The sequence below is a fragment of the Lithobates pipiens genome, unplaced genomic scaffold (assembly GCF_037356315.1).
Source record: "Lithobates pipiens isolate NorthernLeopardFrog02 unplaced genomic scaffold, aLitPip1_a1.2 Scaffold_13, whole genome shotgun sequence".
NCBI lineage: Eukaryota > Metazoa > Chordata > Amphibia > Anura > Ranidae > Lithobates > Lithobates pipiens.
Genome location: NW_027507718.1, coordinates 330644195 through 330662637, shown reverse-complemented (window position 1 = coordinate 330662637; position 18443 = coordinate 330644195). Strand labels below are relative to the sequence as shown.

Here is an 18443-nt window from a genome sequence, read left to right as displayed (position 1 = left end):
TTCTAAAACCTAGATTTCACCAGAATATACTTGGTGCCTAAAGTGGTTGTAAAGGCAAAAGGTTTTTTTTGTCTTAATGCATTTTTCTGTGTTCAGCAGCCCCCCTCAGCCCCCCCCCCCCAATACTTACCTGAGCCCATCTCTATTCAGTGATGTCCAAGAGTGCCTCAGCGGGACTTCCCCTCCTGATTGGATGAGACATAGCAGCAGTGCCACTGGCTCCTGCTGCTGTCAATCAAAGTCAGTGAACCGAGGAGTCAAAGGGGATGGGGCCAGGCCGTGGCTCTGTGTCTGAATGAAGACACAGAGCTGCAGCTCGGCTTGGATGCCCCCACAGGTAGTTGCTTGCTGTGGGGGCACTCAACAGGAGGGAGGGGCCAGAAGCCCGACAGGGGACCTAAGAGGAGGATCTGGGTTGTTCTGTGAAAAAACATATTACAGAGCAGGTAATTATAACATGTTTGTTATTTTTATAGAAAAAAAATGAGACTTTACAATCATTTTAAGACTTAAAGACAATTAAAGGTGTATAACAAATATGACAAATACGGTATGATATGTATGACTGGTAACTACAAATCAAAGAAATGCAACTCTGGAAGCTGTGATCAAATAAGGCAGGCAGAGGACAAAACACTAGACACACTAGACATACTTTGTTCTACACTGTACTAGAGACAAAAAGGGCCCCAAAACAAAATCTTTAGATTCTTAAGAGAGATTAGAAGAGTTTTTTTTATTTTAATTTGCACAGAAAAGCAATGGGCAGCCAAAAATTTTCAGGGGTCAACAAATCCCCCGTTATCAGGGCTACACAAAAATAAAGAAAACAAGAAAAGGCAAAAACTGAAGAAACGGTTCTAGGATATATTGAATAATGAAAACACTACTATTTACTTCTAAAATATGAACAGTGAAAGGTGTCAAAATCACCACTGATATTGAGACTTAATACAAAATGTGCATCAAGAGTTGAAACAGGAGTTGTGTATTTTGGGGTAAATCATTAAGACAATAAAGCTTTTAAATAAGTGACAGCATAAAAGAACACTAACATAACCACACTGAGTAAACACAGAATTGTCCACTATGTGTTTAAAAACAATAAATATATTTAGTGACCAATGTAAATTGCTGCACTATGAATGAAATAGGGTAACAATTAGAAAAACTAAATAGAATTATGTAGTTATGTGGACTTTGCAACAAAAAAGAAAGAATAATGTTAAAATGCAGACATATCTGATTTGAAAAATCAAAAAAACAAAAAAAAAAAACATTATTTATGCATAAAAAAAAAATCAACTTGAACTTGATTCATAATCAGAATTGCTGGAATTCTATTATTCTCTACCCAATAATACTATTATTCTGATACTTCTAGATGTTATAGATGATACATAATCCAATTCAAGATTCAAAATGTTCAAGCTGTAGCTGAGCCTTCACAAAATTTGATCCTGGAGCTGTACTGCAGAACAGTGCTGCACAATTTATGTTCACTGTTTTTTGAGAATAATTCTGAAGGAGTTGATTAGAAGAAGGCCTTCATAGTTTACCTTACAGTTTACCATAGTTTACCTTACAGCTATTAAGGTCATATCTTTGGCCAGGTAATCTACAGCGATGTATGCCCCTTATTCTATAGTTAGGCTCTAGCCTGTACATAGATGGCACAGGTGTACAAGCAAAATGTACTCCTTTGGATGGGTGGAGTTTGTCACATTCTTCTGTGCATTGCTGAATTGTGTCTATGACCAATGCACAAAGTTTAACAAAATGACAATGCAACGCTATGGCAACAGTGGTTCTGATAAGGACAGAGTAGAGAAATCCTTAGCCCTTGTACACACGGTCGGACATTCTGACAACTAAATCCATTGGATTTTGTCTGACTGATTTTGTCCGAAACTGTTGCATACACACAGTTGGACAAAGTTGTCGGAAAAAAAAAATTGTACATAACGTGATGACGTTATTTCGTTACGACGGGACTATGTTCAGGCTACTAGCCAATAGCTTTGGTCTAGGAATTTGATCTGAACATGTGTGGCACTTTGTCCGTCAGAGTAGGCTACACATGATCGGAGTATGTCCGATCGGAGCATTTTGTCGGAAAATTTTACCGGCAAGTTGGAAAAGTTGGTCCGTCGGATATTCTGACGGAAACAGTCTGATGGAGACCACACACAGTCAGAATATCCGACAAAATGGTCCGATAGGACACATTCCGTCGGAATCTCCAACCGTGTGTACAAGGGCTAAGAGTTCTGGAGAAAGTAAAAATATCTAGATTTGTCCAATAAATACCAAAATATAAGTTTGTGTGTTCATGCTTTTTTAATGGTGCCAGAAATTAGACTTATTTAAATGAATAGAGTAACATTTTAAATTCGATAGTAATACAGTCTACTTCTGAGTTTTTGTGGACTACCTCTGACCATGCAAATTCCATAACAATAAAAAAGGGAGTTAACCTAATTGTTCAAAGATGCCCATGAGGAATGAGGTAATTGCAGCTGGCGTCACATAAAATGCCCTGGCAATACATCATAAACAAGGCTACCAAGTTTCATAGATATGAATGTCTGCTGACAGATTTAATACTTTGACCATGCATACTTTCAAGAAAAGGCAACTTATGCTGCCACTCAAATGTTAAGGCACATATTAAGCCTAACTGTGCTCCATATTTGTGGTCTTTATCCATGCTGCTAATTTCAATCAGCTAAAATATGTAATACGTAATTGTTTTATGGGAAGATACTCAAGTCACAAGTCTTTATTTAAAGATCTGCTTATTGCGCAGGGGAACATTTTTGGCAAGCACTGCAACCAGATCACTTCTTTCTTTATTCCTTTTTTTGGATGTCCTTATTATCCAAAAATGTATTTTGTTTGTGATTGATAAATTAGAAAACATTCTGTCTCACTATTTATTGTACCTTTATGATTATGTTAGTTATAGTTATGACTATGAAGAAGCAGCCACCACAGTAATTACTGCCAAATCTAAAAGTTATATTCTACATTTGTAGAACATAAGGTTGGAATTGTGGGGAACAGGTATGTGTGTGAAAGAGGGTATTGAAATAAAAATAATTATATTTTAGATATAGAATGCTGTAGTGTCTTGAACAACTAATTATCAATAATAGGACCTGTAAGCACTTATACAAAAGGCCATCAAAGTTCCAAACTTCAGAAATCAAGACACTTCATTAACTTCTCACATTCTATTAAAGAAAAATCATTCCAAACAAGGCATTGTCCAATTTTGTCAAGCCAGCCCATTTGAGTGTGGGAACTTGGGACAATCCATGCAAATTTGGGTATAAACAACAAGCTAATATTCAACTCTTTGTTGGGGCTAATGATTATAAACGATATATATATATATTTTTTAATTAATCTTTATTAAATTTGTTCCTTCTTTTTTTCCCCTCCATACAAATCATCCCCCTTATTAGACTATAACAACAGCATATTACCTTTATAAATATCATATCTATTACAAAACACACGTTTGTTTAATCCCAGAAACCCAGCATATGTTAAAAACAAAGAGAGAGCATCTTTCGGCGGTTGCACCAATATTGTAATCAAAGACAGTCAATCCAAGAGAAAGAAGCCCATCCAACAGTATAACGCACCAGGAGGGACACAGGGGTGATGACCCTCCCCCCCACCCTCCTTTTATCTACATTTATGGATTGGTGCTCCTAGCTTATTCCTTAAATCCCCCTCCTCCCCCCATCGGCTCCACCTAAGTTTTAATTTCCTAGTAGGTTACTATGTTTTCCTTTAAACCAAGGTTTCCACGATTATATACTATATTAACTTAGGACGTTAAGCCTTGTACACACTACTAGTTTTTTAAAAACTGACAGCTCAGGTCGGAGCCACTGTACTAACAACTTGATGTTAGTACAACAACATCCCCTGCTGTTCTATTGTGTTCTAACAGGGAGGCGGCTCCCCCGCCAGAACACTCTGGCCATTGGCTGAGAGGGCTGATTGGGAGCCAGTCAGCAGACCTTTTTCTTTTCACAGAAGCTAGCCAAACGGACAAATGTTGGACGGTTCCTATTAAACCAGCAGATGCTGTCCGACATTCGACCCGTGTGTACTAGGCTTAAATGTGTTCTGCATACATTTTTTTTAGCTAACTCGCCATGTTCCACCACAGAAACCAAGGGTCTTGGAAAGAAGTGTCACCTTTTAGTGGACCTGGGTTAAGCTTCTTATGCTACTACCAAAGAAGTATTTATCTGAAAATTGAGAAGCATAATATTATTTTTTACCCAATCTGGCTGGCACGAGAATGTGAAAAATTTTATGTCTAAAGGCACTCTCTGACTTTTCCAGAAATCTACTGCCTGACTTTTTCAAAGAAGACAAATACTAGCCAGCAGATTATTATTGCTTTCCCCCAAGACATAATGACATCAGGGATCTCTTTATGCCCATCCCCATCTCCTCTATAGGCTTATATATGTATATCTGGTCCTATGAATAAATGCATGCATACGCATGTTAACAAAATAGTTCCGACATATCTTCAGCATTCCCACATGCTCAAACCTATGTGCAGCTTAAAATGAACCTATGAGAAGGTTATGCATATTCAAGTATCTACATATTCCTAGCAGCAGAAAATGAGCTTTGAATCAAGCCCTCACTGACTTCTGAACATGCATGTAGTGTGGTGTAAATTATTCTCAATGTTTACAGTAGAAGCACTTAAGTTCTTCAAAGCATTCTCTGAGAACCATCTAGCAGTGAACATGAAGAAAGTGCTCTAGAAAAGGGGCAGCAGGGTGAGCTAAACTGTTGAAGGAATGAACTTAATGACTGCAGTGATTCTACTGTAAATTTTGAGGATAAATTGCTCCACAGTGCCTGCAGCTAAAAGGGCCCTTGAAGTGCATTTCAGGGAACATGTAGGACAGTTTTTGCAAAACATTTTCAAACCTATAGCTTCAACCTCTTTCTTTTCACGTGCAAGAGGTCTTTTGTGGTGATTCAAAATGGGTTTGATCCCTACTTTTATAGTGTTCTGTGACAAGAACATTTTTATATTTTTTCATTTGATGATCACACCCCCCAATTATCTCCCGTAATTAAATTACATTTGTTTTTCTTTGCAGCCAATGCCCTTTATTCTCGTTTTAACTAGGATGTACTGTGCTAACTTTCAAACAGTTGGTTTCCAAAATCAAATTGCATATCCATGGTAAAGCATTACTTTCTTTTTATTGGGGCAAATCGTGTCTATTGCGAGTGTAATAGTTGTAAAAATCTTGTTAGACTGTCACTGTAGACTGATATTGTTCTGTTTTATAAGGTCTGTAATCCAGAAGAACCCCTAGGCTTTTACTGGACAATATGATTTTCCTTGTCTGGCTATTTTTGGATATTTAAAGTCCCTGTATTTATCCACACTGAATCTTATTAGCCATGCAGTTTCCAAATTGACAAGTGTGTCTATGTCAGCTTGCAAATCGGATGCATTTTCTATGGATTAAATTACACTACAAAGCCTTGTGTCATTTGAAAACACAAAAATATTAATTTGAATCCAAAGCACTAAATAATTTATAGACAAGGTACATTTTTTTTTTTACAGGTTAAATTCCTGCCTTTCCACTTTGGAGACTACCCATTACTTCCTGTACTAGTGACTGCATAGGAATAAAGAAATAAAACCTGACAGAGGTTCTAACCCTTCCCGAATTAATCATAAGCTTTGTTCTACTTCTCCTTTCAGTGTTCAGTCACTGGGGAGGATCCATAATGACTTGGGCTCACAGCAAGTAAGTTGAATGATGCTGGCGTTCAGAGCAAGGATATCTAATGGCAGAAGGAAAAACAGGGGGAATATCTGAATTATCAGAGTATATTGCAACAGCTGGTTTTTATGTTATCTTTAAAAAATTGGTAGATGGGTTTCCTTTTTTTTTGCTTACATCTATTCTATGTGAGCTGCTGATATCTAAAATCTTTCCAGCCCTCTCAGAAGTGCCCCCATTCTGTTAAAATGAAGCTAAATACCTGTGGGAGGGTCTACAGACTTTTATACAGTGTAATACCGACAATGGTCTGGCTCTGGAGTCTGGATCCACCCACTTTCCTGTCATTTTGCTTGATTGATGTCCTCTCTCTGCTTGTTCCCAAGACTACAAGAGTGTAGCTGCTCCTCCCTCCCTTCTCTCTCTCCTCCCTTCTCTCTCTTTCCTCCCTCCCCCTCCCCTCTCCCCCGCAGCATGTTTCAAAGGTAAGAGTCGGCAAAGATAAGAGCATTTCAGTCAGTGACTAAGGTAGGAGAAGTCACCGATAGTGCTGTGTATGTAAATGTCCTCTACATATTACTATTTACCAGAATAAAAACAATTATTTGTAAAGCAGAATACATATATGGATGTGACAGCACACAGGCATTCCATGCATTACTGGTATAGTAAAATGAAATAAAATCAGAGCTAACATTGTGAATGAATCCTTTTATTGACTATCTGGATTTTTATATGAGACAATGAAACCTCCCCTTCACATCTAATTGCATTTTCATACTGAAGCCCAGAGTTCCTCAGACATGAACAGAGCTTTGCTCCCTCATAATTGGTATATTACCTAGTACCCCTATAGTAATAATGTTTCCTTCATTGTAAATAGAGTATTACAGGATTACATGCCGTACAGTTTTATCACATTTGTCATCACATGCCGTACAGTGCCATCACATGCCATACAGTGCCATCACATGCCAGCATTACATGTTGTACAGTGCCATCACATGGCGTACAGAGCCATTTACATGCCGTACAGAGTCATCACATGCCGTACAGAGTCATTACATGTTGTACAGTGCCATCACATGCTGTACAGTGTCATTACATGTTGTACAGTGCCATCACATGGCGTACAGAGTCATCACATGCCATACAGAGTCATTAAATGTTGTACAGTACCATCACATACCGTACAGAGTCATTACATGTTGTACAGTGCCATCACATGCCGTACAGAGTCATTACATGTTGTACAGTGCCATCACATGCCATACAGAGTCATTACATGTTGTACAGTGCCATCACATGCCGTACAGTGCCATCACATGCCATACAGAGTCATCACGTGATGTACAGTGTCATTACATGTTGTACAGTGCCATCACATGCCGTGCAGTGCCGTTACATGCCGTACGGGGATGGGGATGATGGGACTGTATGGGAGTACAGTGACAGAGGGATGATTTGTATGTACAAAAAAGGAGACTCTGGGGACATATCGGGGATCACTTTAGATGTAGTGGAGTTGTCATTCTCCCTCTCCTATGTACTGTACACAGGTAGGCTCTCTACACATAGCATTGTGTACATTTCAGAGAACAGACACAGGGCACAGGTCACTATGCTCCTCACCATGTCTTTCCTTATGATATAACACAGTGCTATGTGTAGAGAGATTACCTGTGTTCATTTCTGGACATGAGAAGTGACTCTCCCCCCTCCCCCCATTGGCTGTAGGAGACACTGATACAGACTTTGAATGAGTGAAGGGAGACGGGGGGTGGGGGGTAATTTGGAGGACACAGGAACATCAATGCCCAGGGGAGAGGAGAGCTTGCAGATAACAGCCAGGGAAAAGTGAGAAGTCACTGTATCACACTGTCTCTGCTTCTGGGTTTTAGCTGGGGACATGCTATCATGAAAATAGAGGCATGTGAAGAACTTGCTCGTTCTAGATAGCAGCCTGGATATGCACCTCTTCACCAAAAACAACAACATGTCCTCCAGAGGGAGGGAGTGAAGGAGGGGCCGGATTGTGGAGCTGTATCCACCCCCCGGAAACTTTTGAACTGAGAAAGAACCGTTAGAGGCTGATTCTGGGAAAAAACTATTCTGCAAAAACTAAAGGGTTGGGGAAAGAAAGAAATGCAATGCAGGTATGAGGGTAACATGTACTACCTATGTTTCCATACCTATACTTCTCCTTTAAATTGACTCATTTTTATTAATTTTTTTCATTTTACATCCATATTTGTTCCTCTGTCTAAATTTCTTACTTCCTCATAAAAAAGTAGATTTGTATAACAATGTCTGTTGGTCCTTTAACATTCCCTCAAATATCTTTGTAAAAATGTTTTTCAAATATTAATTTCTATTTGCCCTGCACGAGCCGTCATAGCTATATGTTGGCTTGTGGGGTCGGGATGGCAGGCGCACACACGCGCCCATTGCACAGAAGGAGTGCAATGCTCGTGGCCGATGGTCGCAATGAACACACACACTTCCCTGTTCTGTTTGGACAGGAGTGACAGATCGTGTGTATTAGCTAGGAACCATGATCTGTCACTTCCTCTAGTCAGTTCCCTCCCCCTTCAGTTAGAATCACCTCCCAGGGAACACAGTTAACCCCTAGATTGCCAAAAATAACAAGTTGTACCGGCGCTCAACCTCCCCCTTGCTGTGCTTGAGGGTCCGCTGCAATCCCAGTCTTAGCCCCCCCCCAGAAAAACCAGGGTAAGTGGATGATGTATATGTATATCTTTAGGGGATTGCGCCTCCCACTCACTATTTATACTACCCCCTTCTCAATAGAACATGCTTAATAATACTTATATTCACTAAATAATCATTGTGCCCCCATATTATCCAAAATATATAATTGTAAAAAATATAGCGTCCTTATTGTGCGATATTTTAATTCGATTGCTCCAATTGTGCCGTCTTAATCACCGATCATCTTCTAATCAAAAGTCCACTTGTGTCAACTAAAATAACCAAAACTGTGCCATCGTCACCAAGCAAAATGGCCACTCACCAGATGTCCCCAATCAGTAAGCCTTCGGTTCATTCAACGGATAACCAATCCACATTCCTCCCGTTAGCAATTCCTCAACGTCCATATATTCATACAAAATTAAATGGAATCAATATAGTGTAAAATCGTTTTAACTTTAATGGGAAAATCAATAAAAAATGTATTGCACTCACATTTCAATGTGTCTATTGGCCGACACCAAACCTTTCCAGCAATGAGAAAACCGCTCTAAAATCGGGCAAGCCACTGATGTTCCGCAGGTGGTGTTAATCTCCCTCCACTGGACCGACCTGTTCCTGGCTTGTATTCAAAGACTGTATGTCTCCCACAACTCCTACGCGTTTCGCATTTGAGCGTCGTCAGGAAGCTAGATTGCCCCCTAGTGTTAACCCCTTGACATTTTTACAGAAATCAATGCATTTTTATAGAATTGATCGCTGTATTAATGCCAATGGTCCCAAAAATGTGTCAAAATTGTCCGATGTGTCCACCAAGTCGCAGTCACGATAAAAATCGCAGATTGCCGCCATTACTAGTAAAAAAAAATGCTATAAATCTATCCCCTATTTTGTAGATGCTATAACTTTTGCGCAAACCAATCAATATACGCTTATTGCGGTTTTTTTTACCAAAAATATATAGAAGAATACATATTGGCCTAAACTGAGAAAAAATGTGTTTTCTTTTTTTTTTTTTAAACGGGGATATTTATTATAGCAAAAAGTACAAAATATTGTGGTTTTTTTTCAAAACTGTCGCTCTTTTTTTGTTAATAGCACAAAAAATAAAAACCGCAGAGGCGATCAAATGCCACCAAAAGAAAGCTCTATTTATGGGGAAAAAAATGACGTTCATTTTATTTGGGTGCAACGTCGCACGACTGCGCAATTATCAGTTAAAACAACGCTGTGTCGAATAGCAAAAAGTGTTCTGGTCAGGAAGGGGGTAAATTTTTCTGGGGCTGAAGTGGTTGACGGAAAAAAAAACTTAGGGAAATGTTTATATATTGCTGATATATGCTGCATATGTTTTTTTGTTTCCATTGTGCTTTGACATACACATTAAGTATACTTTTGCAGCTATCCTGTTGTACAATATCACCACTGCTGGAGCTCAAAACAGCCCTGAATAACTAAACAGGGAATCATCCCATAAAAAAAAAGATATATTCGTTAGGAAATTTACTCATTTTAAATAGTAATGTCAATAAAATTACATAAGGTTTGAAAGCTGTAGTAAAAAAACGTCTTGTTATTGTTTCAGCATCTTTACACACTTGCTAAGCAGCACCTTGCTGCAAGAAAATAATTATTCCACTTGTAGTCTTGAAACCACATAATGAAAAACACATGCACTCAATCTGTTTGGTGGAAAGACATGCCACACAGCACTAAGCTATGTGAAATAATCATATCCATGAACACACATTGAGATAGAGTGACTTGAACAAGATAGTGGAAATATTTTGGCAGACATTAAAGTAAATAGCTGTGAGAAAGCTAATACCAACTCATTGAGTTCCAGGGTAACCAGATTCTCCCACAAGGATGCAAGTGAGTTTAACCTTTTGAAATAATTGAAATAACAGCATTATGTCTAATTTCATAGTCCTCACCTATATCATGCTTCCTTGTTCTTAAGTTGGTATGAACATTTGCAGCAATTACATTTTAAAGTTCATTTTTTTAACCTACAGAAGTGAAATTAAACATGGAATCCAAACTGCTGCTATGGGCAATAATTTAATTTTTAATCGCTTTGGCTTTCTTAAAGTAAACCTGGAATTTGCCCATTCAGAAAAAATGACACGTGATTAAGGTGCCTGAGCACCATGTTGCTTGTATTCACATTTCATTCATTTACTTGTCCCTATGAAAATCCAAAGGAGCAAAAAGAAGAAGCCTTGTGTATGTTCTAATGCCCATTACACACGATCAGAAAATCACATGAAAAATACAGCTTTTGAAGCTATCGTACGATAATCAGATCATTAGTATAGAGCTTTCGAGAGCCGATCAGGACAGTTCATCTGATAATATTTGATCGGACATGCACAAATGTTTTTTCGTACGATGCTAGATCGTACTATTTTCGTTTAATCAGTACAGCTGTTGTTCGAAAATGTAATACAAATGCATTACAACACATGACATCACTTGCAAATTTTTATCCTGTCCTACAAGAATGTTTGTGACTATAGTAAACTCTTCAGATTTGATCTGAGATTAGCATGCAAAAAAAAAAAATGGACTATCCTTCGTCCGATAATCTCATCATGTATACCGGACTTAATTCACCCTGGTCAGTGCTTACACAGGGCTGAGGACTTTCAAATCCCCCCACCATCAGGTGACCGCTCTGATTCCTAGCAATTGGCTGCTCAAGCATCCAGCCCAAGTCACATGCTCCCCCATACAGGAAGAACATGGTAGTTCCACTAATTTCAAGCAGCCAAATAGAGCAGTTGGTGAGCAGAGGGAAAGTGAGCTTGCAAAGAGGTAGGGTAGGCTGGGTACTAATGTAAATGAATTTTTTTGTCTTGCATTTGCTAAGCACAGGTACATGTTAAATTAATACTGGTGATAAGATATTCTGACTAGTATTGAGAAAAGGGTTGCATAAAGTTTCCTTACTTTAAAACTTTCCACCAGGTGGTTGAGGCAGATATGTTTTTTTAAAGTCTGGTCTGGTTGTGATTATAAAGACCTATTTAGGTATTTATTTAGAGATGATCTTCAAGAACCTTACATGATATGCGCATTATTAGTGGCACTGGTAGGTTGAGCCACCCTCTAAGGTCTTATAGCTATCAGAATTTTTTGGGTGATAATGCCCACCTGGTGTACCCATGATTATAAACAGGCAGAATCTGATTTAATGTGGCAACAAACAAACAAAACTAGAAAACCTTTTACACCTGTACATTTGGGAAGACCTATAAATCTTCAAATAGGACCAGGGAATGTAGACACTGTCAGTGTTTTTTATTTTCAGTAATAGCGTATTTGTTAAAACTGATACCTATGTAATAACCCCTCCCTTTGCATAAGGTATCTGGCTAGATTTTGATTGTTACAGTAATACAACCCCAATACCAAAAAAGTTTAGAAGTTGTGGAAAATCTACATAAAAAATAGAATTCAATGATTTGCAAATCTCACAAACCAATATTTTATTCAAAATAGAGAATATCTCAAATGTTTAAAATGTTCTATTTTAAGAAAAAAATAAGGTAATTTTGAAATTGATGGCAGCAACACGTCTCAAAAAAAGTTGGGATATGACCATGTTTACCACTGTGTAGTATACCCTCTTCTTTTTACAACACTCTGTAAATGTCTGGGAACTGATGAGACCAGTTGCTGGAGTTTTGGGAGAGGAATATTGCCCCATTCTTGCCTGATAAAGAATTCTACCTCCTCAACAGTCCTGGATCTTCTTTGTTGCATTCTTTTGGTTTAAAGATGCACCAAATATGTTCCATTGGTTGAAGGTCTGGACTGCAGGCGGGCCAGTTAATCACAAAATCCTCCAAAAGTGGGACAGGAGGGGGGAGGAGGTGCTAAAGCAGAACTTCCTTTTTAGGGTAAAGGTCTGCTTTAACTTGCATTTTTTTTATGCCACGCCAAACTGTTCCCAGACAGTGCTTTTTGGAGGTATTTCTGAGTTCATGCAGTAATGTCAATCACAGAATCATGCCGTTTTTAATGCAGTGTCAACTGAGGGCCTGAAGATCACCAACATCCAATATTGCGTTTCGTCCTTGTCCCTTGCACACAGAGATTTCTCCAGATCCTCAAAACCGTTTGATGATATGATGTACTGTAGATGACAATCTATTTAAAGTCTTTGTAGTTTTACATTGAGGAACATTACTCTGAAATTGTTCAACGATTTTTAGACGCATTTTTTGACTGACGAACCTCTGCACATCTTTACTTCTGAGATGCTTTCACTGTCTAAGATGCCTTTTTTATGCCCAGTCATGTTACTGACCTTTTGCTAATTAATCTAATTAGGTGCAAAATGTTCTTCCAGCTCTTCCTTGTTAGTAGCTCTTTGCTAGCTTTGTGTTGCTTTGTCCCAACTTTTTTGGGAGGTGTTGCTGACAAAATTACCTTTTTTTTTAAATGGTAAATTTTCTCAATTTAAACATTTGATTAGTTTTCTATTGTGAAAAAAAGAATGAGTTTATGAGATTTGCAAATCGTATTCTGTTTCTATGTAGAGTTTACATAGCGTCCAACTTTTTTGGAATTGTGGTTGTATTGTCAGTTGAATTGGGATTGTATTGCCGGGTGAATGTCAGTTACAACTAACTATTTCACTTCCAAGGTAAGGAACAACACAGTAAGCCTTAAACAAAACAGAACAAAATTTTCATCACTGAAAGGACCAAGAAGAGCACCCTCCTCCCCTATCCTTTTCCTTCACAGCATTATATTTATTTCCTATTTACAAGTGTAAATTAATCGAGCATTAAGTATATTAACACATCAAAGCTACAAACATAATAATAACTTGAAGGGACAATGATATCTGACCTTAATTCCACACTGAACCACTTTGTGTATGTCCAGAAAAGGCTCCTTTACTAAATCACCTTCAGGAGTAAGAATCTTCACATGACCTTCCCTTTCAAGGATGAAGAGACGGTGTGATCCATCTCCACTGTGTATTGCTCCAACAGGCTGTCTCAGGCCTCTAATAACCTCCTGTATGCAGAAGCAGTTGTGCTTGTGTTTCCTACAAATAGATAAAAAGGTGTTAAAATGATGCAATGCACATAGTACACGAAAAAGTATTTCTAAATATAATTTATAGTTAACAGCCTTAGAAACAATAATTTATATAACAGTTCTGTTGTTTTATCCATCAGGTGTTTAAATCTTTGGAACACAACTTCTGATAAGTAGGACTTTGAGATGTGGTTAGGACCTGATAGAGTTCTTGAATTGACCCCTCATAACCATTTTCCTTTGACAGTGCTCCAGTTCCTAATCAAAGTGGGTTTTACAAAGATAAGAGGCCAAGGGACAGTAAAGTATTGTACACCAATGGAGGCCCAATTTGGCCGTTCTGTTTCAGTCTTCACTTCTGTGTTGTCTGCTATAACTTTATTGAACTCTGAATTCTGTGACATAATCTGGTAAACTATAACTATCACGCTAAGTGATTTTACATTTGTTTCCTTGAAATGCTAGTGTGGTACAAGGATACTTTAATGTCTGGACAATGTTAAGGCAGAACTGTAAGTATACAAGGTAGTATAATGTTGCTGTTGCTGACAAGATGTACAGGGGGGTGCTGGCTTAAAAAAGATGTAAACCATAACTGGGTTACATTTTTTTTAAGCTAAAGCATTGTAAATCATAAAAATATGCTATGTTTTTAATAAAACACTTTTTCCTCATCATTTTATTCTTTTTTGCATCTCAGTGCTGCTGATTTCTTCCATACTCTTTCAGTCACTTTCTGTCCACATCTACTCACTATAGCTTTGGCTGCACATCATCGCTTTGGACCAGCAGACATGCTATTGATGATGAGCTTGGGTTTGGTGCAAACCTATGTTTGGCCGAACCCAGAAGGAATCAGCTTCCAGAGGGAGAATCCTCACCCAACAGTTTTCACCAGCGGTGCATGTAACAGGGTGACAACACAGGGGAACAAACTGGCAAAGACAGTTGCCACCTTAGAGCAGTGCCTGCACAAAGAACTTTGTAACAGAATAACCTGGTATTCTTTTCATTAAAAAAGTTGAAAACAACTTTTGAAATAAAATAATATATTAACCTCCCTAGCGGTAATCCCGACTGGCTCAGGTTGGGAATTTACTAGCAGGAGCGGTAACCCCGAGCCAGACTCGGGATCGCATCGCTGGATGCAGGGGAGGACACAGTGAGACTTACTTACCCTGTCCCCTGGATCCAGCGATGTCCCCCGCGCTGTGTGAGCGAGCTGTCCTCCGCTCGATTCACAGTGCCGAATGCCGCCGAGCTCCGTTCCCTGCGATGTTACGGTGCACGGGAGCGGAGAACGGCGGCAAATTCAAAAAAGTAAAAAGACACAAAACACACACAGCACTGTAATCTTATAGATTACAGTACTGTATAAAAAAATGACACATCCCCTTTGTCCCTAGTGGTCTGTGCAGTGCCCTGCATGCACTTTTATGTTATAAATACTGTTTTTTCTGCCTGGAATTTGGAGATTGTCCATAGCAACCAAAAAGTGTCCCTTTTTCAGTGTTTTAGGATTTGATTACATTATTGAATAATTTTTATTATTCTTTATTATATTATAAACTTTATCATACCCGGGATGTCTGATAGACTCTGGTTTGAAGAGATTTAAGAGCGTTATTCCTAAGAATTACAGGACTACAAAATAAAACGCCAGATTTCCATGCAAAATAATTGTACCGCTTTCAGCACCTAATTCCAGACTGAATCATACCGCCAGGGAGGTTAAAGCTTAAGTAATATTTGAACGAATGAAAACCCCACAAACTTTACAGGGAGAATATAGGTGTCATGAACCACTTCTTCTGCAGCCAGCTGAATATACAGTAGGTGGCATGAATTCCAATAGCGAGATGGTGCTCTGGAGTGTGAGAGAGATTTTAGAGACTTAGACTGATTCACATCAACAATTTCCACCCATAAGAGGCAATTGATTGAATTTGCAGTCAGCTAAATTAGGAGTCTACAAGGTATTTAAAAAGGTATCACAGTAATTGCCATTGTTATTTTCCTGTTAAAAACATTCGCAATAGTTTGATATTTCATTGCAAATGAAATCTATAAACAAGAATGCGGGAGAGCTCTGTGGGTCGGAAGTACATACTAACAACTGAGAAAGCATGACGAGCATCCAAAATATTAAAAAGGCATTTGTTCCCAGGCAATCACATAAACAGCAGATGAGCAAAACATCTGGAGGGCACAGCTGCTAAACATCAGGCCAGACCACGTTAATTTACTGTCAAAACCACAAGAAGATGTCCATTTTTTTTAAAGATTAAAGTGTATTTATCTATATGAACCTGCTAATCTCTTCCACTTTGTCATACTCCTCCATTTGGTCCAAGTAGTTTGATGCTGGTCCTCGCACTTGTTTTCTTGGGAAGTCTGGGAAGCACAGTCCATTGTCCCTCATCCCGTGATAAAAGCAGAACTCATCTGCAGTGGTTTGAAGTAACCCTACAATGCACAAGAAGATGGATTGTTAGATTAAAAAAAGCAATTCCAAGATATAAGTAGGTAGCATCTAATCTGAATATTGTGATGTACGGCACCCTCTTTGGCATGCAAAACATGTGCAGGATTTGGTATTTTCTTTTTGGACCATTAAAAAATTTAACTCACCTTCCTCTGATCTGGATGCATAAACTCAAATGACCACCTAAATACAATGACCACAGTTTGCAGCAATTCTCACAGACTCTGGCTAAACTGACTTGTTTAAAGAGGCAGCCTCTGAAAAGTCTACAGGGATTGAATGTAGAGGCACTACAAGAAAATTTCAGCCAGAGTCTGCATACATTTCTCCATGCCATGGCTATTGAACTTAGGTAATCATGTGGTGGGGAAGAGTGGGTTATTGGTTTAAAGTACCCCTGCTCTTTTAAATATACGCATAGCTAGCTCTCAGGCCGCGTACACAGGGGCGGACTGTTCGCCCAACTTTGTCCGCTGAACAGTGTTTCAGCGGACAGTCCGCTTGTGTGTGGGCTTCAGCGGACAGTTTCAGCGGACAGTCTGACGAACAAAGTTTTTCGGAATTTCCGTAAGACTGTCCGCTGAAACTTGGTTTGAGCGGACAGTCCGCTCGTGTGTAGGCTTGTTCGTCAAACTAAGTTTCGCGCATGCTCAGAAAGGATTTACACGCCGAAGGTTGCATTGCAGTGTATAGGACGTCGTTTTTCGAGTCCCGTCCTACGTGCTGTTCACGTCATCGCGCAAGTTTTCAGCGGACTGTTCGTTCGTCGTGTGTGGTCAAGTCCGTTCATGCTAATTTTGAACGGACTGTTTGTCAAACTGTTTGACGAACCTAGTTGGGCGGACAGTCCGCCCGTGTGTACGCGGCCTTAGGATTAATTTCAGGCATTTGAGTTATCTGTATATAACTTTAATTGTCCCCAAATCTCGGGGTACAAAAACAGGCAAAAATTTGATATTCTTGAGAATCTCCTGTTTGACCCTTGCAATGCCATCATGCCCTCTTGCACCTTGCTGCTGGCCAGTGACCACTACAGTAATAGGCCAATAGAGAGCTTGGGTTGGGGGGGGGGGATGCAGCAGCCTTCATCATACTGAAGATCGCCAGTTAGCGCATCTTGGGATTTGGCGCATACACAGTATTTTAGACATTTACGTCACATATATATAGTAGGATGGCAGATATTCTACAAGGAGTGGGCTGGCTATCAAGCAGGTTATTGGAAGTTGAGATAGGTCTTGACCCATTGTATAATACATCTTGAGCTTTCTTTTCTACCTGCTCTGTTAACAAATTGCAGAAATACAATAGAGGCTTTTAAGTTCCTTTTGGCTCCTGTACTTTTGTAACAACTTTTACATTTGATGATATAATGCCTGGTCAGTGGCGTTTGACTCATGCAGGGTCTGGTAGTCTTTGACTGTCACTTAAAAAGGTCCAATAAACTTAGATAGACTATATGTAAAGAATATGTGACATAAGGATTTCTGATAAAAAGCCAAAATAATGTTGAAGGGAGTGGGCTATTACCAACCCTTTTTTTTTGTTTTAGGCTTTATTCACATGGATCTCCTGTGTTGATCTAGGAAAATATAGCATTTATTCTGTATGTATATGAAAAAAATATATTATGCAAAATTCGATCTGCTCCCGGATGAACAGATTTTTGTTTTTTTGTGACTGCAATTGAACTGAATGCACCTGAATACAAGTATACACACAGTGTGCATTATACCAATGAAAACCATTACATGCATTAGAAATGACCTCTAAACACATATAATCACATGTATGTAATTACCCATGTGAATAATCCAATAAAGGGTTGGAATTTGGAACAAACATGATATCAATGTCTGAAAGTCACTTTTGCTGTAGTCGTGCTCCAGGTCAGAGGCTCCCAAGGTAGTGAAGCCAGAATCTGATGAGTGCCCTGGAGCTCAAACCTTTGTAAATCAAGTCAGCAATGATGGCTCCAATAATTAAACTCTGACGGGTTCACTTGAAGTCCTAAATCTTTCATTTGACTTTACCAACACAAAAACACTACACGTGAGACTTTTTAGACATACATGTACAGTATCTCACAAAAGTGATTACACCCCTCACATTTTTGTAAATATTTTATTAGATCTTTTCATGTGACAAAACTGAAGAAATGACACATTGTAGTGGGTGTAAAGCTTGTATAACAGTGTAAATTTGCTGTTTCCTCAAAATAATTTAACACACAACCATTAATGTCGAAACCGATGGCAACAAAAGTGAGTACACCCCTAAGTGAAAATGTCCAAATTGGGCCCAAAGTGTCAATATTGAAAAGCGGCCACCATTATTTTCCAGTACTGCCTTAACCCTCTTGGACACGGAGTTCACTAGAACTTCACAGGTTG

At 38.9% G+C, this 18443-nt stretch overlaps 1 protein-coding gene across 1 annotated transcript in view; it reads right to left on the bottom strand.

The window, feature by feature from the left end:
• Positions 1-18443, bottom strand: part of HHIP (hedgehog interacting protein) — a 150233-nt gene that overhangs the window by 81886 nt on the left and 49904 nt on the right. The window contains exons 3-4 of the mRNA XM_077476973.1: positions 15875-16031; positions 13371-13572 (exon numbers count right to left, since the gene is read on the bottom strand). Of these exons, the coding sequence (XP_077333099.1) occupies positions 13371-13572; positions 15875-16031 (359 nt within the window). The remainder of the gene's footprint in view (positions 1-13370; positions 13573-15874; positions 16032-18443) is intronic.